The following is a 27,842-nucleotide window of genomic DNA, read 5'->3' as shown; positions in this document are numbered from 1 at the left end:
GGCAAGTCTCACCCCTGAAGCCCATACCGTGACTTGGTATGCTGTCTATCCCCTGATGCATCAGGAGTTCCTGATGCCAGCTCAAAAGTCAGTCAAGCAATGGTATTTATTAAGCACTTCCCATATGCAGAGCACTGTACAAAGAGCTTGGAAGAGTACAGTGGAACAGCATTGGTAGACACAATTCCTTGCCCACATTGAGCTTCTAGTCTAAAGTCATTCGGAGCACTCTTGGCAGTAGGTCTTCACTTGCCTGAGGAGCAAACTGATTATCTCTTTTCAGCTTTTATGTTTTGCATTATGCTGTCCTTAAACAGCCACCTCAACCAATTATATATTATGAGTGCAATGTATCTGAGGTAGAATGATCAATATGATTCATATTGCCCTTAGAAGCATTCTTGAGAGAATACAGTACCAGAGTTGGATTTCTGCTAGATATTTGCCCCAATTCATATTGTTTGTCCATTCACCTTTGGGGCTCCATTTATTGCTAAGAATCTTCCCTTTCGAATCATTTAGTAATTAGAAAAATCTAGTAAGTTAACCACAAGCTTGTCTACAAAGCTCAAGGGATTAATGTGAAAGTGTAAATAATTATAGCAAGCTGTTTAAAACCATAAATTAGACCCCTGTAGTCTGTAAAGTCCCAATTACTAGCTAGTACAAAAGATATCTTTTTAAAAATATGCTCTGGTTTTATGTATTTACCAAAAAAAGTTGATTGTAATCACAATCTTAATACCCATTTTACAGATGAGGCACAGAGAAGTTAAGTTACTTGCTTAAGGTTACACAGCAGGACACACTTGTATTGTTCATGCACACAAAAGGCAAAACTGAGCACTATCCATGAAGAGTCAAAGTGATGTTAAAAAGTGCTGGCCTTAAAATTCAGTAGTGTAATGGTGGAAAAAGTGTTATAACAAGGGATTGCTGAATGGATTAATGGCAGTTTTTAAAGTCATCATCTCGTATTAAAATATGTAATCTTGAAAATAAAAAGTAGCTTAATTTACCAAGGACAAGTCATAGTGTCAGGCGAATAGGAAAGAATTCTGGCTTCTGAATTCCATACTTTCATGGAAGAAGATTGACATATTAAAAAGATGTGTGGGTTGGCAAATGTTGCTCCCTGTTTCAGGATTGGATTAGTATACTCTAAGATGGGGATATTCTTTCTACCTTTGCCTTAAACCAGATGCTGCCAGGTGAATAAACTATTCCCTGGGAGTTACTCAAACTCACATTCCAGAAGCACAGTTCAGATCCATTGAAATCCACACAAATGAATTCTAGCCTATTAGATTATGTATAACATCTGGCAAATTAAAAACCTGCGAAGCTTTCAAACTATACTACTTGAGGAATGCATTTGAAATTCATTTGATATATCATTCAGAATGTAGTAATCATTTTGGGCCCTGCTAAAATTTTCTACGTTTTCTCCAGGGCCCAAATTTGCAAGAAATATTTTGTAAAATTACAGGCAGCATCGTCTGGTCAGCTTTCATATACCAGGTTGTTTCTTGGATATGAGCATGCTGAATATTAATGGAGAGAAGCTGCTGGACTGTGAAAGATTAGTCCAATAGTTTTTAATATTTCTTCTTTGAAAATTAAGTCATTTGACAGCTGCAGCATTTTGTGACATTATCATAATATACGTGCATTAATAGTTCATTAAGGTTGTGGCACAAATCTACAGAATGAAAGGAATTTCACACTTGGGAATAAGGCTACTATTATCCAAGGATGTAGTAGAATAGTAATGAGGTGAAATGAAACTCAGCTTGCTTAAACACCTCTTCACTGGCTTCTTGATTATAATTTGTGTTATCGATTTTTTTCCCCTTGGTATTGAATTCAAATATGTTTCCTGGTTCCTTTTTTCCAGTAAAAATGTGGACTAGTCAGAATACCTGTGCTTAACTATTCTGTGGACAAAATCTGACCCTGTTCATAATTTACACTCCAAAATATGGTTTGTTGTCCTTTATTTCTAGATGGATTAAAGTATTTATAATCTGTAAATGTTCAGTATGTTTATTATGTACTTATTTTGCAACATGAGAGCAATAGTAATTCATGATCAGGATTTCAAAAAATGTACTCATTTAATCACCTGTGTGTTTCCCTCAAGTGTTCACGGTGTCGATAGGGGAAGGGCTGGGTGGAGATCTAATCAATTCAGTCTCACTAATAATTGCTTGGGACAGATAATGGGGGGAGACCAAGGAAGAGCTGGGGCAACAGATGGTGCCAGGTAAAAGAGTATATGGTGATTGATTTGAATTCTCAGTGCAATGCTCATGTCAAAAATACAGGCACCACCGAGCCTTCCAGTTTAAAGACATTTGTATCCCAAAGCGACACAATGGACATATTGTATCTCTTTCTCACTTTGTCACTGTAGTTGTCATTTGTTAAAAACCGTCCATCGGTTTTACAGGGAGTGGCTGGAAAGAATTGGTGATTGAGAGTGCAGTGCATCCTTTTCCAGAATCCCCTAGAAATGTGGAGGGAAAGGTTTGGGGAAGAGGTCTGGAGTAATGTGATCTGAAGAAGAGGGAGAACATGGGGCAAGTAACAGGCTGAACAAATGGGAATGTACTCAGTCTTCCATCTCTGCATTTCCTCCACCATCCCACTATAAAGAGGACTTGGAGAAAAGCCCGTTTGACTAGAGGATTGGCGGGGTGAGTGCTAGTGTAGGTGGGTGGCAGGGAGGTATGTTGGCTGGGTGGCACTGGAATCCAAATTTAAGTAGTTTTAATTTAATGGGAAGCAGAAGAATGGGATGACCTGAAGAGAAGGATGCTGAAGTCAAGTTGGCAGTTAAGGTGGGTGATTGAGTGGTAACGCTGTGTGGAGGAGTGGAGAAAGGTTGAAGTGAAGAAGGCCTGTTAATAAAATCTTAGATGTGAACGTCTAGTCAATCAATCAATCAATCAATCGTATTTATTGAGCGCTTACTATGTGCAGAGCACTGTACTAAGCGCTTGGGAAGTACAAATTGGCAACACATAGAGACAGTCCCTACCCAACAGTGGGCTCACAGTCTAAAAGGGGGAGACAGAGAACAGAACCAAACATACCAACAAAATAAAATAAATAGGATAGAAATGTACAAGTAAAATAAATAAATAAATAAATAAATAAATAGTCCAGTCACCAGCTTTGGAGAGGAGGTCTAGGGAAGACATCTGAATTTGTCCCTATTGACCTGAAAGAAATGAAACACTGAGCTAAATATTTTAACAGGAGGTATAGGGTTGGGCAAAGTGGGTGGGGTTTACATATAACTGATCTCCCATTTTGGATAAGCCTGGAAGTATGTGGAACGCGCCTCACTCAGTAAACTAATTAGATTACAAATGGCTTAGAATGTCCACCGTTTTCCCTAACAAGTCTGAAATGTGCTAGCCACAGACCAACTATGGTAATACTCTGATTTTCAAATATGCCTTCCATTTATTCCCTCTTTTTCTTGATTTGTTTTTGTTTCTTATGGATAATGTTAAAAAACTGCTCCAAAAGGCCTCATTTACAGATAGTCTGTAGCTCACTATTATTACTGTTTTAATTTGTGTTCCCTTCCTTCTTGACAGGTAGGCCACTTGAATGAGAGCTGAGTAAATAGGCAGTTCTTTCCTAGAAGATGATTTAAACTTTTTTTTGAGGAATACCAGCCTATTGTTTAGACTGTGGGCTTGATCATCTGGTATCTTCTGAGTTAGCGTGGCACTTATCTCGGTTGTATATTTGGTAATTGCCAAAAGTTTCCATTCCCAGCTCATCTTTCTTGAGACCTGCTTGAAGACTCCAAAAAGTGCTTTCAGATTGATCATTAAGAAGTGGATATTAACACTACATCCCCAAAGTTCATCAGGCAGCTCAGTTAATACTACAACCCATTCCACTAGGCAAAGTAGTCATTTTGTGAACAGAAGAGCAAGTTTGTGCTAATAATTCCTGAGAGGTTAGCACTTCACAGTTCTTTAATGCACTTGTCAAATGAAGCATCCAGTTTCCTATATATATCAGCGTTTATTGTGAGGTGCTTAGCTTGTTGGAGTCCTAATTTTGGGGAAAAAAAATCACATTTTTCTTGAGAGAAAAGATTATGACTCAAACCTCTTTCTGGTGTTATCCACCCACTAGGCAAATACAGGTGTGACTAATGCTGTAATTCAAACTGGTCAGTCCCGAGCCTTAACTGTTGGAGTGGAAGTCAAATGGGATCTCGCACCCAGGTTAGGTAATTAAAAAGTGGTTGGATCCCTTGGGAGGAGGGAGAGATCGGGAGAGTTAACATTGGAAATGTATCAAGAAAACGCTGTTTATCCTGCTTCCAGGGATACTCCGTAGTGATAGCGAATTTTTAGCTGCCTGGGCGATTTTTGATCCTGCAACAATAGATATTGTTCCTTAGTTTTCTCAGAAATTAGCGACACCGACTTGATTTAATTTTTTTTTAAATAGCTGAAAATTTAAAATTAGAAATTAACTTTACTCATAATCAAAGTGTTCTTCAGATGCTTATTTCTTCAAACTTATTCTGAATTTCAAATGTAAATGCAACCCAATCTCAGTGCTTGCCAAATTAGATGATGTCATAGTTTAAAACCACTATAATTTTAAAGCAACAGTAATTTTCTTCTCATTTAGGTTCTGATTACCTTATTTCTTTTCACGTCGTTTCGAAAAAGTGTAATATGGACACCAGTTTTTCCTCCTTGGTGTTGTGGGGTTCAGGGAAGAAAATTTATTTAGTTTTAATGAACAAGATATTAACCGCTGATCCTTTTGATTGTGAAGTCAGAATTCGTTTTACTGTGTCTAAAATATTGCCAGTTGGTGTTCTGCAGAAATAATCCTGAAAAGGAAGGTTTTAATAGAATGCTATTCTATTAAAAAGACATTGGAATAAAAATACGTATTCCCAGTATCCTGAATGAATGCCTATGCAGTATAGAACAATGATGTAATCCATGTGATTTTAGGCAATTCCAGTATGTGAACAGAGAAAATGAGTAATTCTGTAGTTGCACACTTGAGGGCCCTGTAGACTGTCAGGAAATGTGGGGAAGCAATTACAATGGGAAATTCGGTCCTAAAGTAGATGGGTGCATTGTACCTATATAAGGTTTAATGTGAACTAGGCAATTTGGCCATTTGCCATAATTGGTTTCCATTCCTTTGATTGGAATCATAGATAAAAATTTGCTAATCCACTCTCTCAGCTGAAAGTATTAGGAAAGTGATCCGTCTTTAAAAAATGGCTCTGGAGAATCATATGGGGTAAAAAAAATGTGTTTTTTTTATGGAATCATGAAATTAATGAGAATTGTATGTCGAAGCTTGTCGTTTAAAACTCCTTCCTATGGCTCAAGGAGACCATAGTCCATACATTATGAAAGCTGGAACCGTTAATTTTTTGGAAGATATTCTTTTCCCTTCCGATAATTTAATTTTGTGCACCTTTAAGCTTAGTTGATTATTGAATGAATCAAGTGTTTGAAATTGTATTCATGATGTGTTTTTCAGGGAATAAGAGCACGCATTTTGGAAACTCTTGTTATGCTAATTCTCCTTGCACTGCTTATTCTTGGAATAGTATGGGTGGCTTCTGCTCTCATTGACAATGATGCTGCCAGTATGGAGTCTTTATATGGTATGAATTTTTTTTTTTCTTTAGACCATGTTATCACAATGTAGGCAGAAGCCGTCGATTAAATTTTGTATTGTACTTAGTCAAGTGCTTTATATACAGTAAGCACTCAATGAATGCCACTGATTGAAAATTTTGCACGTGAGATACTTTAAAATTCCCATAATTCATTTGTTTGTGGTCTTTGGAATATTTTAAACTGAAAGTATTTTGGCAAATTTAAGAATTGATTTATGTATGCATACTTCACAAGTTTGAGAGATTTTTTTTCCAGCATTTTCCATCATATTTCTTGATAATGAGCTTTGTTCCTGAAATTCCACTAAAGATTTTTTTTTGCCCTCGCAATTTTTTGCAGTTAGACAAGTTACTGTTTATATTTCCTAAATCATTTTCTAGAAATTTCACATTTGAGTCAACAATTTATTTTCAAGAGATCCAGGCAGACAGTTTTACTATTCCCTCCTTGTTTCCATGAGCACAGCATATGTAATGGACTCTGAATAAGTGCAGTATTTTTTGTTGCAGATCTCTGGGAGTTCTACCTACCTTATTTATATTCCTGTATATCACTGATGGGATGTTTGTTACTGCTCGGTAAGTATTAATCTGAGTGGTGTAAATTGCCTTCATGTGGTTATTTAACACTAGAGCTTTATTTACTTGAGTATAAAGGAAAAATTAATTATGGCAAGAGATTTCATAAGAATTGTGGTTCCTTTGCTGTTAGGCTTTCCTATAGGTTGGGTATGAAAATTGTTGTGTAGCATATAAAGAGAATTGATGTTGAACCTCTTATTTCGTAAAGTGGAGATAGCCACTTTACAAAATCCATTCGTGTAGTATGGCCCTATATGCCCACATACGGGTTAGCCCTTTGGATATAGTGGCTGAGCCTCAGTCCAATCACCAAGAGTTTGGGGACTGAGAAGCAACATGAAAAAGTCGATTCATCCAGCCCCTCCCATCCTTGTTGTCCTGCTCCAGTGCCGTCCCTCATTCCTCTCCCCCCACACTGGTAGGACTCCCATTCAGTCCCTCCTCACCCCCTCAAACTATCTTCTCCGCCCCGCCATCCCACCCGCTCTGGCCAAGACCTGCCCTCTCCAGAGCCGTGGTGAACTCAGTTGTCCCCATGGCTTCAACTACCACCTCTCTGTGGATGATTCCCAAATATACAATCTCCAGCCTTGATCTCGCTTCTTCTCTGCAGTCTCACATTTCCTCCTGCTTTCAAGACATCTCTACTTGGATACCTTGCGGTCATCTCAAACAGAACTCCTTATCTTCCCATCCAAACCCTGACCTCCCCTTGACTTTCCCATTCCTGTAGACAGCACAACCATCCGTCCTGTCAAACAAGCCCATAACCTTGTCGATATCATTGACTCCTCTCTCTCTCTCTCTCTCTCTCTGTCTCTCTCTCTCCGCATTCAAACCACATATTCAGTCTATCACTAAATTCTGTCAGTTCAACCTTGACAGTATTGCTAAAATCTGTCCTTCTCTCTTCATCCAAACTGCTACCACATTAATTCAAGCACTTTTCCTATCCCACCTTGATGACTGGAACAGCCTCCTTGCTGACCACCCCCTGCCTTCTGTCTCCAGTCCACTCCAGTCCGTGATTCATTCATTCAGTTATATTTATTGAGCACTTATTGTATGCAAAGCACTGTGCTAAGCGCTTGGGAGAGTACAGTGCAACAATAAACAGACACATTCCCTGCCCAAAATGAGCTAACAGTCTAGAGGAGGGGAGACAGCCATTAATATAAATAAATTACATAAATTACAGATATGTACATAAATTCACTCTGCTGCCCAGAACATTATTCTGCAAAAACATTCGGTTCATATTTCCCCATTCCTCAAGAACCTCCAGTGGTTGCCCATCAACCTCAGCATCAAATAGAAACTCCTTATCGTTAGCTTGAAAACACTCAATCACCCTGCCCCTTTCTACCTTACCTTGCTATTCTCCTAATAATAATAGCATTTATTAAGCGCTTACTATGTGCAAAGCACTGTTCTAAGCGCTGGGAAGGTTACAAGGTGATCAGGTTGTCCCACGGGGGGCTCGTAGTCTTAATGCCCATTTTACAGATGAGGTAACTGAGGCACAGAGAAGTTAAGTGACTTCCCCAAAGTCACACAGCTGGCAGTTGGCAGAGCCAGGGTTTGAACCCATGGCTTCTGACTCCAAAGCCCGTGCTCTTTCCACTGAGCCACGCTGCTTCTCTAGTAACTCTGGTATTTCTTAAGCGCTTAATCTCTGCCAGGCACTGTTCTAAGCGCTGGCATGGGTACAAGCCAATCAGGTTGGACACCGTCCCTGTCCCTCATGGGGCTCCCAGTCTCAATCCTCATTTTCCAGATGAGGTGAGTGAGGCACAAGGTTACAGAGACAAGTTGCAGAGCCGGGATTAGAACCCTTGACCTTCTGACACCCAGTCCGGTGCTTTATCCACTACGCCATGCTGCTTCCTTAGTACTACCCAGCCCACACACTTTGCTCCTCTGTTGCCAGTGAACATACCGTATTTCTATCTCATCTATCTTGCCACTGACGTTTCATCCACATCCTGCCTCTGGCCTGGAATGCCCTCCCTTTTCATATGACAGACAATTACTCTCCCCACCTTCAGAGCCTTATTGAAGGCACATCTTCTCCAAGAGACCTTCTCTAAGCCCTCATTTCCTCTTTTCCCCCTCTTTTCTGTGTCACCCTGACTTGTTCCCTTTATTCATCCTCTCCGCCGCACTCCCCCCCAGCCCCCAACACTTATGTCCATGTCCATTATTTCTATTACTGTCTGTCTCCACCTCTAGACTGTAAGCTCATTTTGGGCAGGATACATGTCTGTTATTTTGTTGCGTTGAACTCTCTCAAGTGCTTAGTACAGTGCCCTGTACTAAGCACTTACTACCTGTTCTCTGTCTCCCCCTTTTAGACTGTGAGCCCACTGTTGGGTAAGGACTGTCTCTATATGTTGCCAACTTGTACTTCCCAAGTGCTTAGTACAGTGCTGTGCACACAGTAAGTGCTCAATAAATACGATTGATTGATTGATTGCCCTGCACACGGTAAGCTCTTGGTAAATACGATTGATTATAATGGTAGTGGTTTGGGCAGTTCCACTTGCACAGGTCCCTGCCAGTCCTGTTCTTGCCGGGGCCTGGAATGCAACAAACAGATAGACAGGAAAGAATGTAGCTCACTGCCAAGCACTCCCAAGAATTTCACGTAGAGAACTCATTTACAGCGAAAGTGACTGCAGCATCGTACTGATGCTTTGTCATAGCTCAGTAACTCAGCAAGTGGTTACCAGAGTAAGCCGTTTTGGCAGCCACCACAGTGTTTTGGCATCCATTGGTACACCTGTCTGTCATCATCGTCATCCTTGGGATTTATTGAGCGCTTATTGTGTGCCGAGCATTGTTCGAAGTGCCTGGGTGAGTGCAATTCAACAATGTTAGTGGACGTGTTCCCCATTCACAACAACCTTACGGTCTGTGTGTGTATTAGAAACTCTCTCATCTAGTAATTAGATAAGAGCCCCAGTCATTTTAAACCCTGAACAGGAAGGGCTATAGTGATACCTCCTGAGCACCAGAGCGGGTATTGCAAATAGCTGATTTTTCCCCCCCCCCGAATGCAGTGTCTTGGAGGGACACGCAAAGCCATGAAATGCTCCCCAGGCCAGGGCTTGACTATTATTAAATTGTTATTAAATCGTGTTTATTGAGCGCTTACTGGGTGCAGAGCACTGTACTAAGCGCTTGGGAAGTACAAGTTGGCAACATAAAGAGACGGTCCCTACCCAACAGTGGGCTCACAGTCTAGAAAGGGGAGACAGACAACAAAACAAAACATATTAACAAAATAAATACATTTTTTTTGCACCATTCAGTCATTAAATCGTGTTTATTGAGTGCGGAATCTTTGGATGGGCTGTGTGATTTGGAGGGTGGGGAGGTGATACAGAGAACCTTGATGTGAACAGTTGGCAGGTCCAGGGTGTACATGTTTGTTAGGGATCCTCCTCAGCTTCTCCCCACTTCTCAAGAGTCCCCACAGTTTGGGTTCCAGTTTTATTGACTTCCAAAAAAAAGCATTATTCACTGTGAGGTTCCCCTAGTTGGTGACTCAGTTATCTTAATGTTGTAGTCAAATCTGGACCCAAAGTAGATGGGTTGCCACCTGTCCAAATCTGGAAATGCCCACTTCTAGAGTGAAGTGGGCCTTAGGGAGAGTGTCCATTCTCTTGAGGTCAGGAGTGTTGATGGTTCTTGTAAGAGTGGAATGGGTAGGGGAGAAAAGGAAGGGAGAGGATTCTTTTGGGGATTGGAGCTTGCACTTGCCTGGGACATTGAGTCTGTCTGAGGTATGTGTTGTACATATGTCACTTAAGGTGCAAGTTCAAAGGTTTCCTGGGAACTCTGGAGAACTACCTCAATTCCTGAGACTTCATCCTAATTCCAGACATGTGTTAATCCAAGGCAAATCCATCTCAAGACACTTTTAATTCCATCCCAACCAAATCAAACGGGAATCACCCAGAATAAGAGGAGTCAGGTAACCAAGAGAGCTCAGCCCAGTTCTGGTTTTAAGCCCCTAAAGGGTTTCCTGCCCCTCCTGCAGAGCACTTTCTGGAGTCTGTAGCAACAAAGTCAAGCTGAAATGACCATTTTTTCTCTTTTGTTTCTTTTTGAAGTCAGGGACTGAATATTATCTTTGGGCCTTTCTCATCTGGAACTCAGGATCTCTCAAAGCATTACCTCAATCCCCTGACTCTATTAGCTTCCATCTTTCATAGAGTGCCGAACCCCTGAAGCCAACTCACCCTTTTTCCCCACCCCTTCGCCCAGCCCTCCCTGATATTTGCTGACAGCTGCTGCCTCTGAAGCTGGCCCTGTCTCTGCTAATAAAGTCATTCTTTCTTGGTAAAAGCATGACTTTGGGGAGAGAGCTCCCAAAACCATAAATATATTTCACGTAGCCAGCTTGAGGAAATTAGACGGGTCAGTACCATTTTACACAAACTAGCCTGGTGCTTGTTGTGCATCTTTACACCTGTGCCGAAGTGGTAACAACAGCTCTTATATAAGTATGTTTCTTTATTACCAGTCTTCATAGTCAAAGTACAAAAAAGCTTTAAAACTCATATATTCATTAATTGAATGGAAACCGTACAATTGATTTTTTTTTCAAATATTGCATTTCAGCATATCCTGGAACATGAAATAAAAACATACCCACTTACTGTAAATGCTGCCTTTACTAACCTAAAAGTGGGATTTTTGAAAATCATTATAAAGTAGGATTGATTGCTACCCCTCTTGTTCCTAGGAAACTTCCTGGTTTTGGATGTATTGCAGTATTCTTCACCACTGTAAACTCAAGCCCCTTCTCCTCTCTCCCAGCAGCAAAACCCTACTCTGCTTCTGTTTTTCATTTTGGTGGTCTGGGTCGTGGATGTGGGGACAGCACCTGTTCGTAATAATTGTACATAGCACTTTTCTGAAGCAACTGAAAGCAGGCAATATTCAGTTAACATTGAGCATCCGGTTGGCTGGGTAGGAGGCAATTTGTTTTCCCAGGTTTTTCAGTGAGAAGACTGAGGCATCAGGTCCATTCAGTATACTGTCAGGTCTCCAGAAAGTGGATTTTTTTCATTGTACATTTTGGATAGAATTAGAGTTCTTCCGACAATGAATGTCTGTCTGGATTCACTGGAAGAAACGGTTTTGCTCACTTGTGCAACATCAGACATAGCATACCACACTATGAGTTTTCATAACTGCAAAATACATAATCTCCTTGATGTAGAAGAAGCACCATCGCCTACTGGGTAGAGCATGGGCCTGCGTATCAGAAGAACCTGGTTCTAATCCCAGCTCTGCCATTTGTCTGCTTTTGTGACCTTGTGCAAATCACTTAATGTCTCTTTGCCTGTTGCCACATCTGTAAAATGGGGATTAAGACTGAGAGCCCCATGTGGGATATGGACTGTGTCCAGCCTGATTAGCTTGTATCTATCCCAGTACATAGGTTCAGTGCCTGCCACATAATAAGGGCTTAACAAATACCATTTAACCCCCCCCAAAAAAAAACTAATGGTAAATTGGTTCTATTCAGAATCTTGATCATGGGAGGCTATTGTGCCCATAGCTGATCAACATTTAAACACCCTCTTGATTGAGAGTAGGAGCCAAATTCCTCTTTATTTATTCTCTGTAGTACAGTGTTTTCACATTTTCAAATTTTAAATTGACCATGTTTAACATTATTAAATCATCTGGTTTAGATGGTCCGTCAAATTTTCCAAAGGATACACGTTTTCTATTTCTCAAAGCTAAAACCCTCATGTGGAAGTCAGTCTACACTGTTTTTTTTTCCAACCAACTGCAGTCACTCTGGGTACTTGTCATAATCAACATGTTCTGTGATGATTTCTACTGAACTTAAAATTGCTTCCGTTATCCAACTTTTATTTTCTAACCGGTATGATGGACCTGCCCTTTTTAAATGAACCCTGGGTCCCTTCGTTTATGCAGAGGTTTTATATTAGTTGACATTTAGCATCTTGGGCACTATTTTTCATCACTCCTGTCAGCAGCAGGATTTGTGCTAGGGGTTTTAGTGTACCTGACACAAAAAGAACTAATATAAGTTTAGGTGAGCTATTTTGTAGGGGAGAAATATATCTTCAGTGTGAGTTACTCTGAGCACATTATTTTTATTGAGAAATACAGAAGTTATGCCTAATCCATGCTGAAACTATTTTTATTAAGAGTACCTCATTCTCTGCAGTATGTACGCCAGTTGGGCTTTCACGAATGTTTACGGTGATGGGTCAGCTGTTGGTGAAGCCAACAGTAAGTATTTCATTGCAATTCATTTTTTCTCTTCTAAACTTAGTGTAATTGCATTTTGATATCTTTCATTTGGCTCTCTAAACCACTTTGATTCCAGATTGCATGATTTTACAGTGACGGTCCTTGGTCATCTTTTCGTGGGACTATCCACTTATTTTCTTTTATATAAGTGTGAGAATCATATTAAAAATTCTCCTCTGGAATTCTTTATTTTAATTTTGGGGCTGTGGTTTTTGGAGTCCTAAAAAGCTAGCAGTCTTTTAGCCATATGCTATTTTCACCTACACAGTCCCTGTCCTCTAGCAAAGCATAGACCAGAAAGGAACATCAGGAACACTTTGAACAAGCAACAGCTTTTCTAGGGCCGTTTGCCTGTTTCAGGTCTCAAATGGTTGATTTCCCTCACTACTGGGGATTGATTGTGAGCCCCCCGTGGGACAACCTGGTCATCTTGTAACCTCCCCAGCTCTTAGAACAGTGCTTTGCATATAGTAAGCGCTTAACAAATGCTATTATTATTATTATTATTATTATTATTATTATTATTATTATTATTACTGCAAACCAATCAAAAGACCAGCTGCTTCTCCAGGCTTTTCTGGGGCATTTTCTTCCCTTTGGGTAGCTACCAGGTTTTAAGCCTTATCTCTGTCAGGCTGAGACCTCGGGTGCCGGGGAAATCCTTATACTTCCTTCACACTCCCTCCCTGATTAAAATGGCTAGTCATTTTTCTCTAGTTGTGTTTCAAGGTTTAGTACAGAAGAAGGACATTTTAGGGGCTCTAATTATTGTGTAGACATATTGGGGATTATGATTAGCATCACCTATGTATAAACTGTTTAACCTGTTTGGGTTTGTTTGATTAAATGTTCAAAAAAGTAAGGAGTGTAGATTCCTAGAAGGCAGAGATTATGCCTCTTAATTATATTTGTCGAAGGAAAGCACACATGTCTGCTGTGTGACCTTGAGCAAGTCACTTCTCTGTGCCTCAGTTACCCCATCTATAAAATGGGGATTAAGATTGTGAGTCCCATGTGGGACAGGGACTGTGTCCAACCTGATTAGTTTGTATCTACCACAGTGCTTGCGTCTAGGAAGCACTTAACAAATACCAGTATTATTATTATTACTACATATTTCAAAAAATGATTGTTTAAAAAAGGTTATAGAGCCACCCAGAAAGCTGTAGGTTTTTACAATTTCAGCTTTTCATGGAAGATACAGGTGTATACTTCATATTATTAAAGCTCAGTTTTTCTACTGGAATTGATTTATTCTTATATAAGGTTATAAACCCATGCACCAAATGTTTTATATAAAAAAGCATGATAGCAAGAAGCAGTTTTGGTGTTTTGTGAGCTTAATGTTTCAGTGACTCCTTAAGCAGAGCGACCGTCTTTAATTCCCACCTGTGTGTTCTTTCCCATTGCTTATTACAGTGCTTTGCACAGTAAATGCGTAATACCTACTATTACTTCTGTATAAACTAAAACCTGACACTTAGATTTATTTAACATTTATTTACTGGAATGTTTGTATTTCTAAATGTAGATCCTTGAAGACCTAGATGAACAAATTTACATTATTACCCTAGAGGAAGAAGCACTCCAGAGGAGACTAAATGGTATGTATGTAACATATGTTTTGTCCTGAAAAGTATCTTTTACACCTGTAATGCAAACAAAACAAAAACCATTACCCAGACAACAGGACTCGTGTGATTTGGGAGCCTGGGGCATTCATGCTGAACTAACTGAATAAGGGATAAAACTGCCAGCCCTTCCAAAACCCAGCAGGATGAGGCTGGAGGATAAAGAGCCTGGCCAGGATCATTCATTCATTCATTCAACCGTATTTATTGAGCACTTACTGTGTGCAGAGCACTGTACTAAGCGCTTGGGAAGTACAAGTTGGCAACATATAGAGACGGGCCCTGAATGGAAGCCCTAGTGTACAGTGCTGAAATGTTTCCCCAAATAAAAATGATGGCTGGAAACCATTTATTCAAGTACAATTGAAGGAACTGCAAAAGGAGATTTGAATGGAAATTGGACAAACTGGGGTTTAAACTGCATTTTTAAGGATTGAATAGGCGATAAAGAGGCTCTATCAGTCAGTCATATCTACTGAGTGTTTACTGTGTGCAGAGCACTGTACTAAGCACTTTGGAGTGTAGTCTATACCAGACATAATATCTGTCCACAATGAGGTCTACAGCAGGAGACAGACATTAATATAAAGAAATTACAGATATGTACATAAGTGTTGTGGGGCTGGTGTGAATGAGGGTGGTGAATAAAGGAAGCAGGACAAGGTGATACAGAGGGCGTGGAAGAAAAGGAAATGAGGCCTTAGGAAAGGCCCCTTGGAGGAGATGTGCCTTCAATAAGGCTTTGAGGGCGGGGAGAGTAATTGTCGTATATGTAGAGGGAGGGTTCCAGGCCAGAAGCAGGACGTTGGTTCAGACTAAGACCGAGAACACTTGGGCACCTTTCACACTAAGGTCTTTGATTGGAAAAGGGATGGAAGAAATTTAACTCAAATTAGATCATAACACTCTAGCCTGTTTTCCCATAAGTGCTGATTAAGCAGAGGAAGAACACACTATGTGCTCCTGGGCCAGTCAGAACTCCCAGAGCCACCTGCACTTTCCAGTGTCAAAGGGTCCGGGTAATGGGCAGAAGAAGAGTTTTGGAGGTTTTCGCAACACCTTATGAAGATTTAGCTCTATCCAAGAGGTGGGTGTTAGACTCCACCCCTCCCAGAAACTCCCCCTCGCTGCTGGGAAATGTAGTTTCATCATCATCATCATCATCATCAATCGTATCTATTGAGCACTTACTGTGTGCAGAAAACACTGTACTAAGCGCTTGGGAAGTACAAGTTGGCAACATATAGAGACAGTCCCTACCCAACAGTGGGCTCACAGTCTAAAAGGGGGAGACAGAGAACAAAACGAAACATACTAACAAAATAAAATAAATAGAATAGGTATGTACAAGTAAAATAAATAAATAAATAAATTGAGTAACAAATATGTACATATATATATATATATATATACATACACATATGTAGTTTTCTCCTTTCCCATCCTAAAATTGGCTTGCCAGCTTTGACCCAGTCTTTCTCATCAGATATGGAATGTAACCCAATTGTCTAACACAAACAGCAACAAATAGTCCATGCAGCAACTCGTTCCATTCCGCACCCCCCAAAAGAGAACCTCAAACGCCCTACTCAATGCAAAACACAAGGGTTGCTTGCTTGAAAAGTGGCAGCAGAGGGGAGAATTATATGGACCTTGGGTCGCGTTCCTTTCCTGGGGGCCTTTAGTAGCAGTAGTAGGAGTTGGCAGTTATGGAGGTCATCTCAGCCCCGTGACCATGTGCGTCCCCTCTCTGCTGGGTGTCAGTGCATTTTAAACCAAGGCTTTTAAGTGAACTGGTCTTTGAACCTTTGCAAATTTTCATTAACCTTTTTGATTGTGCCTCAGCCACTACTCAAAAGTCTTGATTTCATAGAACCATGAATCAAGAGAAACCATTAACCTTCATTTGATAGCAATATATCCAGAAGGTTCCTTTGGCTAACCATAGGAAGTCTGTTTTGGAGTGGTCTGTTGAGGCCAGTTCATGTCTAAATGCTTAACATCTCCAGAAATAGGATTTTTTTGTTTTGGGTTTTAAGTGGCCAAGTCGTTTGATAAAGGAAAAGGGAGATGGATTATTTTGTTCAGTTGGCTTTGTCATTGGATTACCGTGTTTTTATTTTGGTTAGCCGTTCTCCCCAGAATGTATGAGATTTTGAAAGTCCCTTTCAGAATATCCAAATTAATAACTGAGCTATTTTTAAAGGTATAGTGTTACAAGCAGGCTGTATATTTGTCTTTCTGCCTGTAACTCTGTAATTGTTAAATGTGCACCAAATGCATAAAGTATTGATAATCTTAGATCATCGAGCTGAAGGATACAAGTATTAAATTTATAGCTCTATATTAAGTAGCTGCAGGTCTACCACAAATTTTCATCTCAGGGCTAGAGCTATGAAAACAGTACATAAGTTAACTTAATATCATAAGCCTCCAAGAGGTAGCAAAACATCTAGATATCAATTATGTAGTGCAAATAAAGCCACTTAATATACCACATTCCTTTGGTAGTACTTGAAAGTAAGACAAAATCTTATCTGATAGAAGTACTGGCAGTATCGTATCATTGAATTGATTTCATGAATCTTGCAATTAAACCGGCTAGTATATGTTAGGATGTTGTATGATAAACAAGTAGCATAAAAATGCAAATAAATGCCCCTCTAGGTTGTATGAATAGACTTTGAAAAACTCTGATTCCTCCCCAAATACCCTAAAAGGTATGTTGTCTTCATTTTACATCTAGAAGTTTGATGTCTATGGTGGTTACATATATTGCTGTGGGAGTTAGTGGCAGAATAGGAATTAGAATTTGAATACCCAATTCCCAAACCTCAGGCCTGTTTCTCTTTCAAAGAATTCCCCTCCCAACTCTCTCAAAACCCCCAAGCTTATGCAACTTCTAAAATTAAAAGTGTCTCATGACATCTTAAAAACTAGAAAGAGAAATACTTGAAGGAAGGCCAAATACATCATAAGCTCAAATCAAGCAAAGTGACTAGGGTGCAGATGTTAGTAAATAAATAGAAGAGCAGAAGCATTTGAAAATGAAATAAAGAAGATTCCGACAGCTGATAAAAATATTTTAATTTTTTTTTTTACCGTTTTTGTAGGCCAAGCTCTGTTTAGGGAAGCTTTGTTTGGTAGGTTGCTTTCTTATAGCAAACACACAAAGGCTTGTTCAATGTAACTCTTTGAAGATATGATAGAGTAATTATTATTGTTCATGGTGTTTGATGTTAGTTAGCCACTGTGAAATATTTGCTGTGGAAAATTCTAGGCTGGCAAAAGATTTGTGTTTATGGTGTAATTTGAAAACTCCTATGACAAAAATGAACATTTTATCTAATGCAGGCAGTTAGGTATTGTATGCTTGGCTAGAATGTTTTCATCAGTCTATTCAGAGAGTCAAACTGGAAGGCTGAAATCGATAGTCTCTGATATTTTGTTAAGCTATTGGCAACAAAATGGTGAGTCTGTGAGATACCTTAAGCAGTTCTTTATTTCTTTAGCTTAGTAAATTTAGTTCTTTATTCCTATTTACATTTTCAAAGAGCAAATTTTTTCTGCTCTTTTTGGAATCTATGGAAGACACTGGAACTTTAAACTCTAGGTTCTGTTATTCTTAAATACACATCCCAGTATATGTAGAGCGTTTTCAGATACTAGAAAAATCTGTAAGAGAAGCAAATAGTGTTTTTTTTTTAAGTGTTTCAATTCAATGAGAAGCAGCATGGTCTAGTGGATAGCACTTGGGCCTGTAAATCTGAAGGACCTAGGTTCTAATCCTGGCTCCTCCACTTCTCTGCTGGGTGACCTTGGACAAGTCACATCACTTCTCTGTGCCTCAGCACCCACATCTGTAAAATGGGGATTAAGGCTGTGAGCCCCATGTGGGATGTGGTCTGTTTCCCAGCCTGAGTGGCTTGTATCCACCCCAGTGCTTAGAACAGTGCCTGGCACATAGCATTTAACAAATACTATTAAAAACCCCATAATGTCAGCATAACTGTCATTTTATTTTAATATCAGTCTTCTGTTCTAGATTGTAAGCTCCTTATGGGCAGGGAATGTGCCTACCAACTGTATTGTACCCTGTCAAGCACTTAGTACCATGCTCTGCATGCAGTAAGTGCTCCAAAAAGTCACTGATGGATGGATTGAATTAAGAACAACATATTACCAATTAGTGTTCCACAATGTTCAACTAAGAGGCTAAAACCAGTACTTGGAAAGAGCGTCCTCAGATTGTTCATTGTTCCAAGAAGGTTTGGGATCCCACCAGGATTTTTCTTTAACTCTCTTAAGCAGACAATTCAGTTTGCTACTATAAGGCTGGAGCTTTTTCATGTTGAAAAGAAGGAGGCTTACGACCTGTGCAAGACCTTCTGTTTAAACTTATCATTAGTAATAATTAACAGTGCATACCATATTTATCCAAATATCTCATGCCCTCATAAATCCTACTGTATACTTATCAAGTTTAGAATAAATAGGAGTTCATGTTTTTTAAAATATGAAGCTTTGGAGACCAACATTTTGGGGGATGACCTGGATAGGTCCAGATTCCCCTGACTTTGCATTACCTTGGTTTGGGGGCAGAGTAAAATTAGCCCTTTACCCCCTTGGAATTTGGGGCTGCAGGGGAATCGGGGCTCATGTGGATCACCCCATGAAATGTAATCTTAAAAGTTCACATTCACCCAGACTTTTTGAAACCAAAGATAGGAGGAAAAAATAGTTTTTTGATTAGATATATTAATGAAAAGCTCAGCAGCAACAATTCAGCAAAGTCTCCAGAATATTTTAAAGTCGTGGCCCATCAGCAGGGGGGTTGTGTTCTGTAAGAGACAAATTTGGAGAAATGTGGGTTTGCCTGGGTTTTTAAAATTATTTTTAAAAAAGCATGGAAAATAGGGAACAGTCCATGACAAGCCAAGGCGAAGGAGGAGAAGATGTATGGGGGGAAGGACTTCAACAGACAGTGGTTGGGAGAGGCGGGAATAATACAGAAGAGCTTGGCACGAGAGCGAGGCCCCTGTTGGAGGAACACTAATTGGTAATATGTTGTTTGTATTTGTTAATGGCATCAGGAGTGACTGCTGTGTTCTCTTGGTCAGAAGTACCCTCTCCAAGTGATATACACTAAAAGGTAAAAAGTAGAAAAGAAAATCACTGTATCTTGTGGGTAGTGTGTTGTGGCTGAAATTTCCTACAAATCAGTGGTAGGGCATAATCCACCAGAGCTTCCAGACTTCACTGTTTTAGATAACATGTCAAATTCTTGAGTTAATCGGTGTCATCCAAGAGTCATTTTAACAACAGAAACCAAGACACCATTCTGTCAGTGTGTTTCTTATGCGTAGTCGGGGTATCGACACTGAAGGTATGCTTTCTGTTTGCTGGGATTTGTGAAGAGGATGGATGACAGCAGTATTCATCACAAGCAACTGATATGTATAGTTAGGTGAAGTGGAGTGACTGAAAGGAAGGGAGGAGGAAGAAATGTTACAAGACCCACTGCTTCCCGAATCTCCATTGATGAGGCCAAGCAGTAGATAGAGCCTGTTAATGGTCAACAGCCAGAGATTTGTGGGAGAGGGATGGTTTCATTCATTCAGTCAGTCATATTTATTGAGCGCTTACTGTGTGCAGAGCACTGTACTAAGTGCTTGGGAAGTATATGTATCCCAGGAAGAGAACACCAAAAATGGGGAGACTAGAGTGGCGGTGGGGAAGATATTTAATCTCTCAGAAAGGAGCAGGCACAAGTGCCTGGGCTTTTGAGAGTCATCATCATCATCATCATCAATCGTATTTATTAAGTGCTTACTGTGTGCAGAGCACTGTACTAAGCGCTTGGGAAGTACAAATTGGCAACATATAGAGACAGTCCCTACCCAACAGTGGGCTCACAGTCTAAAAGGGGGAGACAGAGAACAAAACCCAGCATACTAACAAAATAAATAGAATAGATATGTACAAGTAAAATAAAGTCAAATCTTCCCGCCGTCCCCCCAAGCGGTGTCGACTTGACTGCATTTTGATTTTGGCTGGTCCACAGTCACTTACAAAATGTGACATATGGATCATAGCCTAGAGGAAAGGGGAGTTGAAAATGTGTTGGGTTGGGTCCAGAGAGGAGTTGTGGCCTTTGTGCACCTTCAGCCTGAGACTTTGAGGTCTGGTTGCTACTCTCAAGTCTCACAATAATGTTTTGACTATCCTTGGTCCCTAAGCCACCCAGGCAGAAATGGGCCATTCAAGAAAATTTGCTGGGAGCTCCAGGGATGCTGAAGAAGGACTTGGGAAAGTCCAGAAGCGGCAGCAGTGGTGGTGGGTATGCTGCCTTGGAAGTCAGTGACCCACGGTGCAGGCAGAGGCTGGCAGAGGATGCCACCCATTTTTTTTTTGTGTGGTATTTAGGTGCTTACTGTGTGCTAGGCATGAACCAAGTGCTGGAGTAAATACAAGCTAATCAGATGAAACCCAGTCCATGTCCTACATGGGGCTCCCAGTCTTAATCCCCATTTTACAGATGAAGTAACTGAGGCACAGCGAAGTTAAGTGACTTGTCCAAGGTCACCCAGCAGAGAAGTGACAGATCCAGGATTAGAGTCCAGGTCCTTCTGTCTCCCAGGCCCATTTTCCATCCACTAGGCCACACTGCTTCTCGTTTTCAAATCCCGGGACCCATTCTCTTGGGACCTGGGATTTACTATTGTTTAACAGTTTATAAGGCAAAGCAGTCCAGTCTCAGATAGTGATGGGAAGCACCAGTCGGCTGCAGTGGCTCTTCAAAGAATTCACTGCAATGTCTTTAAAGTCAGTATTGCCTATATGGTTAGTATTGTCAGCAGCAGCACCTGCAGGTACGAAGGTACAGAGAATGATTTTGTTATAAAGACCGTGGGAAAAGAAAACAATTTCCATCTTGAATGCCGGTTTTATTCAATTCTGACTGATAAGCAGTGATTCTAAAATGCTTGGTAATGTTTGTCCGAGTTTGAGAATTATTATTTCTTGCAGTAGAGAGCTTACGGGATTGGATGTCGTATTGAGAAAAGATCACTTTATTGTTTAAATCAAAGTGATTCTAGATTTTTGATGGCATGATCCTCTTATATAATTCTTTCTAAAACTTGAGGTATGTTATTATTATATTTCTGTTATTGGAAGAAATTGTTTTTCGATAATGGAGTTATCTCCTAACAATTTTTATTTTCTGGTACTTTTTCCAAAACTAACTTAGGAATACTTGACAACTTTGCAACTCCAAAGATTCTATTCCTGTGAAAATTGTTTGGAAATTTGAATTGTTTGAAACTGATCATGCTGTGGACGAAATTGTACATTCACTCATCTCTTTTGTAAAGGAAGAGACAACTGTGGCATTATACCTGTTTAATTGTGAAATTAATTCCTGCTTACTTGTTAACATGCTCATTGTAATGCACAGCAGGTATTTAGAGCCATTGAGGTCACACTGTTATGCTGCTTGTTTAGTGACCTTAAAAACTGTGGTTATTGAAGAAATCCTGATTTTCGGAAAATTATATTGTCTTGGAAGCTGTAGTGCTTTAGTACCCACATCAGTCCCTCAGCAGGAGCGTAAAGCTGGGACTTTTTATATTAAAAGGGAAAAGAAGTTGCCCTTAGCTATTAGTTTTCCTGAATTCAGGGAGACGGGTGGGGCAGGATCAAAAATACTTACTTGATCAAAGTTATTGGCTCTAAAGGTATTCTTACCTGTGTAAGAAAGATGAAAGGTGTTGTTTTTATTGCACGCTAGTAACAGTGTAATTTTGAACTAATTGGTGTTGAACTGCCAATCACCTAGGGGGAATGCAAATAGATACTCTTACAGTTTCCTTTGAGGTACTGAAATCTTATGTCGGGGCTGGAAGAAAAACAGAATAATACCGTTAAATTGACCTTAAATGAGCTGCTTTGTGGTTTTCTCGGAGAATCCCTTCTAATTTTTCATGACTAGTTGAAACAGGTTTTGTCTACCAATTTGACTTATTGGCTAGACAATGCTGACATTGAACCTTTTAGATGCATGTTTGAAATAAAGTAATTATGATGTGGATCTTCAATATATTATTTTGCTCATCTTTTTATGTAGTTTAGCCTGGTTTGAAGTCTTCCTTACTGGTTTGCAGTAGGTCGTGACTTTCTAGAATGGTTCCCCCTTCCTACCGTGCCATTTTTAACAAATGTCCAGCTAGCTGTATTTTTAGCTTTGGAAGTGATGCACCAAATTGAAGGATGGCTATTGCTTTGGATAAAAATAAAATTATATATAGCAATGGGAAAGAGTTGGTAGTTTTCCAGGAACATTCATTCCAGAAGAAGGCAGTATGTTAGAGCAGATATTTAAATTATTTAAAAACCAGATCAAGAGTTTGGAAATAAATTAGTGCCTTAAAGATGGTATCTTTGTAATTTCCATTATTTTATTTTGTTGGGAATTTAAAACTTGAATAGTCTTTTAAGTGCTTTCCTTAATTTTGTTTTGGTAAATTGAAGCTTCTTTGCACAGTCCTGTCTTGTCGTCGCTTCTATTCATGATTTTTGTAGTGGGGTAAGAGTCTTTATTTGTCAGTATAAAGAAATAAACATTTCCAAATTTCATCATTTCATTCTGGTATATTTTTATGAGTTGGGATAGTTGTTTTGTCAGGTTTTGTTACGAGGAAAGGTGCTTAAAAATTCATATTTTGGATTAAGAGCACCTCAGACAAGGAATGTTTGCATCTTAATTTTGTTCCATGCCCAGTGTCACTCTGTCCTTGTGACATTCCGCAGTACACAGTGAACCAGTGTAGTGATAAATGAGGTGTTTACGTGGTTGTATAGAAAATAATGGAGCAGTAGTTTCAGACCTATGTTAAGCCAGCCTGATACCAATAAACTACTAAATGCAGATTAGGAATTTGCCAGGAATCAACTGCATCTGTAGATCACCTTCTGTTGGAAGGCCCTGTATTAAGAAAAGGGCAGGTTAAATTTCAGAGATGAATATAGAGCTTTTTCTTCACTGACAAAGGTCAACAAAACTTACTGTGACTTGAGATGGCAGTATTTCACATGAGCCCTCAGATTTCCAATGCCATTTCTTAATGAAATGAAAAGGCCGCTCAGATTTATACTGTAGTCTTCTCATAAGGATGTCTGCACTTCTAAAATAGCTCTATTTTTAATTTAGGTGTATCTTCTTCAGTGGAGTATAGCACCACAGAGCTGGAACAGGAACTTGGCAATGTGAAGGCAATGAAATCAAAACTAGGTTTGTATCTTTTGCTCGGTTAGTCTCTCCTGATACGGAAATGCATTCCAGACTTCTCTTTATTATTGCTAGTTTGATAAAACTCAAAGAAAGTGCTAGAGTGGTCATTTTTAATGAACATTTAAGTGTTTCACCTTGACTTAAGTCTTGAGTTATCATAGTTTTTGGAGGATCGATAAAAGACAGGTATAACTTCTAGACTGAGCCCACTGTTGGGTAGGGACTGTCTCTATATGTTGCCAACTTGTACTTCCCAAGCGCTTAGTACAGTGCTGTGCGCACAGTAAGCGCTCAATAAATATGATTAATTGATTGATAACTTAGCCTGATCATTTGAAGAAGCTAATTAACCCTTTCGGGCTGGAATAACCATTGTTTCAGCTTTTTTAAATAAAGAACATATTTGAAAAATATTTTACAATTGGAAGGGTCCACCATTTTTTGCATGGCCCTTACATATGCGTTTAACCATATACTTTTGCTATTAACAGTAACCCAGTATCCAGAGTTGTCACTTATAAAGGGAACATGATTTTTCATCTTCACGAGGTGGGCAAACTATGGCCTGTGTGCCAGTTCCCAGCTGTCAGTTATTGGTTGTCCAGGCTTCCCAGCTCCAATCTGGCTCTGAGCCAGCAAGGGAAGCATTCATTCAATCAATCAATCAATCAATCGTATTTATTGAGCGCTTACTGTGTGCAGAGCACTGTACTAAGCGCTTGGGAAGTACAAGTTGGCAACATATAGAGACAGTCCCTACCCAACAATGGGCTCACAGTCTAAAAGCAAGCCCCATGTCCCTTCAGCCTGGAGCTCCCTCCCTTTTCATATCCAAAAGTTCACCACTCTCCCTACCTTCCAAACTCTCCTAAAATCTTATGTTCTCCAAGTGGTCTTTCCAGACTCAGTTCTTTATTTAAAAGGGCACCTCCATAAGTCCCCTGGTTTAGTTTTACTAGAAGATCAGATCATTTAAGGAAGAAATGATGCTGAAGCTCTCTGGTTTTTCCGACCTTTGGGTCCCAGCTATAAGATGACTAAAGAGGTTATTTTTCCATGGACAGTGAAAAGATGAAACTGAAGTTTGATTTTCCTCTTTTCCTCTGATAGAAAGACGGAAAAAGGCTTCAGCATGGGAGAGGAATTTGGTGTATCCTGCTGTCATGATTCTGCTCCTTATTGAAACAGTAAGTACTTCTCAGTATTGGAGGAACGGGAGAAGAAAAAAGGAGGGAATAGACCAGTCTCCTTTTGAGCATTTCAACATTCACTTGCAACTACAGTGTGACCGTGTTGGAAAATGTGGGGCAACAGGTCTCCCGCAGCCTGACTGGGTTGATTTGAGCTAAACCTATTCACGGATGCTTCTCCTTCCCAGGCCATCTCTGTCCTCTTGGTCGCTTGCAACATTCTTTGTCTGCTGATTGATGAGACTGCAATGCCAAAAGGATCAAGGGTAAAGTAAAACTTTAAACATGCTTTTTTCCCCCCAAGGTCCTCACACATATCCCTGGATGTTTTTGAACGGTAAAATGAAAAGGTTTTGCTTTCAGTCATTTCCATCACACCTGATGTGTGGGGCTTTAATAATTCTCTGTGTGCAGTAGCAGTTAAGTCTTTGCAGTCAGGATTTAAGATTGCTAACTCCTTGCCTTTCTGTCTTTTGTAAGTGGAATGTCAGGCACCATTTTAATTCAGGTATTTGGATTTACTTTTGGAGGTTGGATCTGAATTTATCTTGGCATGACTCAATTTGACAGCCGTCTCGTTTTTCAAGGAAACACTTATTTTATAAAATGGAACCATAGGAATGGTTTATTAAACAATTGCAGTGCATTCGCAGAAGATCCAAATATTTATCTCAAAGAGAGACATTATGCTCCAAGCTAGTTTAGAGTCCTTCATTTTATGGAACTGGATAGGAATGTACAGTTGTTGGGAGAAAATGGAAATTTCTTCTGAGAGTGTGACATTTTTCCTGTTTTCATGGGAGTGTCTTTTTAACCTTGGAGTCAATAAAGTAGTCTATAATTTGAGCCCACATTCCACATAAAAGTAGTAAATGCTTAATATTCTTATTTTTCCCTCATCAGCTTCCATATTGATCTCTCTGTTTCCAGCCTCTCCCTTCTCCATTCCTTACTTCACCCAAATGTTCAGATTGCTTTTTTCCCCTAGGTCATTGTACACTTTCCTCCACTCCTCGTAAACCTCCAGTGAAAACCCATTCCTGTCTTCATCCAGCAGAAACTCCTGACCATTGACTTCAAGGCATTCACCCAGCTTTCTCCTTCCTCTTTCCATTTGCTTCCTCCACTACACCTCAGTTCACAGTCTTTGCCCCTTTCACAGTAAACTGCTCACTGTGCCTCGTTCTCATCTCTCTCACCATTGATCGCAATCACTCTCTCCCTCTTCATAAGTGGCAGTCCACAGTTTTCCCCATCTTTAGGGCCCTTCTGAGATCACAGATGATCAGAGCTGCCTGATGAATTTCAAATTTCCCCACTGGACTACTTCAGGCAGCCCCTTCCCACCCCAGAGCACCTGTGAACGTATCTTATAGGTACTCAGTTACCACCCTGTCTTCATTTTATTTAGGTTTTTTAGGTTTCTGTCTCCTCTGTTAGACTTTTAGACAGTGAGCCCACTCTTTTAGACTGTGAGCCCACTGTTGGGTAGGGACTGTCTCTATATATTGCCAACTTGTACTTCCCAAGCACTTAGTACAGTGCTCTGCACACAGTAAGTGCTCAATAAATACAATTGATTGATTGATTGATTGTAAACTCCTTGATATCAAGTTTTGTGTTTTCTCCTAAAGTGCTTCATATAGTGCTCTGCACCCAGGTGCTCAGTAAGTGCTATTTTTTGTTGTTGTTCAGTAATAAATATGTAACAGAGTCATAGATGTCAGATCAGAAGCATTTTTAATTTTGGGCCAGTTGAGGGTCGTTATGTGAGAGCATAGAAATGGCTGGAGAGTGTTCTGGACTGGCAGCAGCTCATTGAAGCCCCCACTGCTGCTGCCACATAAGCAGAAACAGGCAGAGGCGAGAGGGTGCAATGGACTTCAGGTATGGTGGTAGTGACTTCGGGGCAGTGGGGTGGGGGCTGACAGGTTGGGTAGGGTGACCTTCACCTTCCCCTGGTATGCACACTGTGGGTTGCTGATCCCATCATCATCATCATCAATCGTATTTATTGAGCGCTTACTGTGTGTAGAGCACTGTACTAAGCGCTTGGGAAGTACAAGTTGGCAACATATAGAGACAGTCCCTACCCAACAGTGGGCTCACGGTCTAAAAGGGGTAGACAGAGAACAAAACCAAACATACTAACAAAATAAAATAAATGGAATAGCTATGTACAAGTAAAATAAATAAATAAATAGAGTAACAAATATGTACAAACATATATACATATATGCAGGTGCTGTGGGGAAGGGAAGGAGGTAAGATGGGGGGGTGGAGAGGGGGACGAGGGGGAGAGGAAGGTAGGGGCTCAGTCTGGGAAGGCCTCCTGGAGGAGGTGAGCTCTCAGTAGGGCCTTGAAGGGAGGAAGAGAGCTAGCTTGGCGGTTGGGCAGAGGGAGGGCATTCCCATGACTCTGCTTGGATGCAAATACAGGTTTCTGTGTGTTTACAAAAGTTCAGATTTCAGCAGAATGGACTGAATATGCAGAATGAATATAATTCATTCATTCAATCGATCGTATTTATTGAGCGCTTACTGTGTGCAAAGCACTGTACTAAGCGCTTAAAAATCTGCATTCACAACCTGCCTTTTCTATACAAAACCCGCAGCCTTGTGAGTGCAGATGTTGCTTCTTGTCATGAATATAAAGGCTCACAACCATAGGTCTACCACTGTGTGGTCAACTGGAGTGGCCATTCATTGTCATATTTATTAATAATAATAATAATAATAATGATGGCATTTGTTAAGCGCTTACTATGTGCAAAGCACTGTTCTAAGCGCTGGGGGGGGGATACAGGGTGATCAAGTTGTCCCATGTGGGGCTCACAGTCTTAATCCCCGTTTTTACAGTTGAGGGAACTGAGGCTCAGAGAAGTTAAGTGATTTGCCCAAGGTCACACAGCAGACTTGTGGCGGAGCCGGAATTCGAACCCACGACCTCTGACTCCAAAGCCCGGGCTCTTTCCACTGAGCCATGCTGCTTCTCTTTACTTTACTTCTCTTTACTTCTTTACTATGTGCAAGGCACTGTTCTAAGCGCTGGGGGGGGGATACAAGGTGACCAGGTTGTCCCCCGTGGGGCTTACAGTCATCATCCCCATTTTACAGATGAGGTAACTGAGGCTCCGAGAAGTGAAGTGACT

At 40.3% G+C, this 27,842-nt stretch overlaps 1 protein-coding gene across 1 annotated transcript in view; it reads left to right on the top strand.

The window, feature by feature from the left end:
• LMBR1 (limb development membrane protein 1) overlaps positions 1-27,842 on the top strand; it is a 121,835-nt gene that overhangs the window by 76,091 nt on the left and 17,902 nt on the right. Inside the window, exons 6-12 of the mRNA XM_038755662.1 lie at positions 5,551-5,677; positions 6,203-6,271; positions 12,492-12,556; positions 14,109-14,181; positions 23,420-23,500; positions 24,611-24,687; positions 24,879-24,956. Of these exons, the coding sequence (XP_038611590.1) occupies positions 5,551-5,677; positions 6,203-6,271; positions 12,492-12,556; positions 14,109-14,181; positions 23,420-23,500; positions 24,611-24,687; positions 24,879-24,956 (570 nt within the window). The remainder of the gene's footprint in view (positions 1-5,550; positions 5,678-6,202; positions 6,272-12,491; positions 12,557-14,108; positions 14,182-23,419; positions 23,501-24,610; positions 24,688-24,878; positions 24,957-27,842) is intronic.

The sequence above is a fragment of the Tachyglossus aculeatus genome, chromosome 13 (assembly GCF_015852505.1).
Source record: "Tachyglossus aculeatus isolate mTacAcu1 chromosome 13, mTacAcu1.pri, whole genome shotgun sequence".
Lineage (NCBI taxonomy): Eukaryota > Metazoa > Chordata > Mammalia > Monotremata > Tachyglossidae > Tachyglossus > Tachyglossus aculeatus.
The sequence above is the reverse complement of the archived record's forward strand: the minus strand, read 5'-3'. Positions and strand labels throughout refer to the sequence as shown.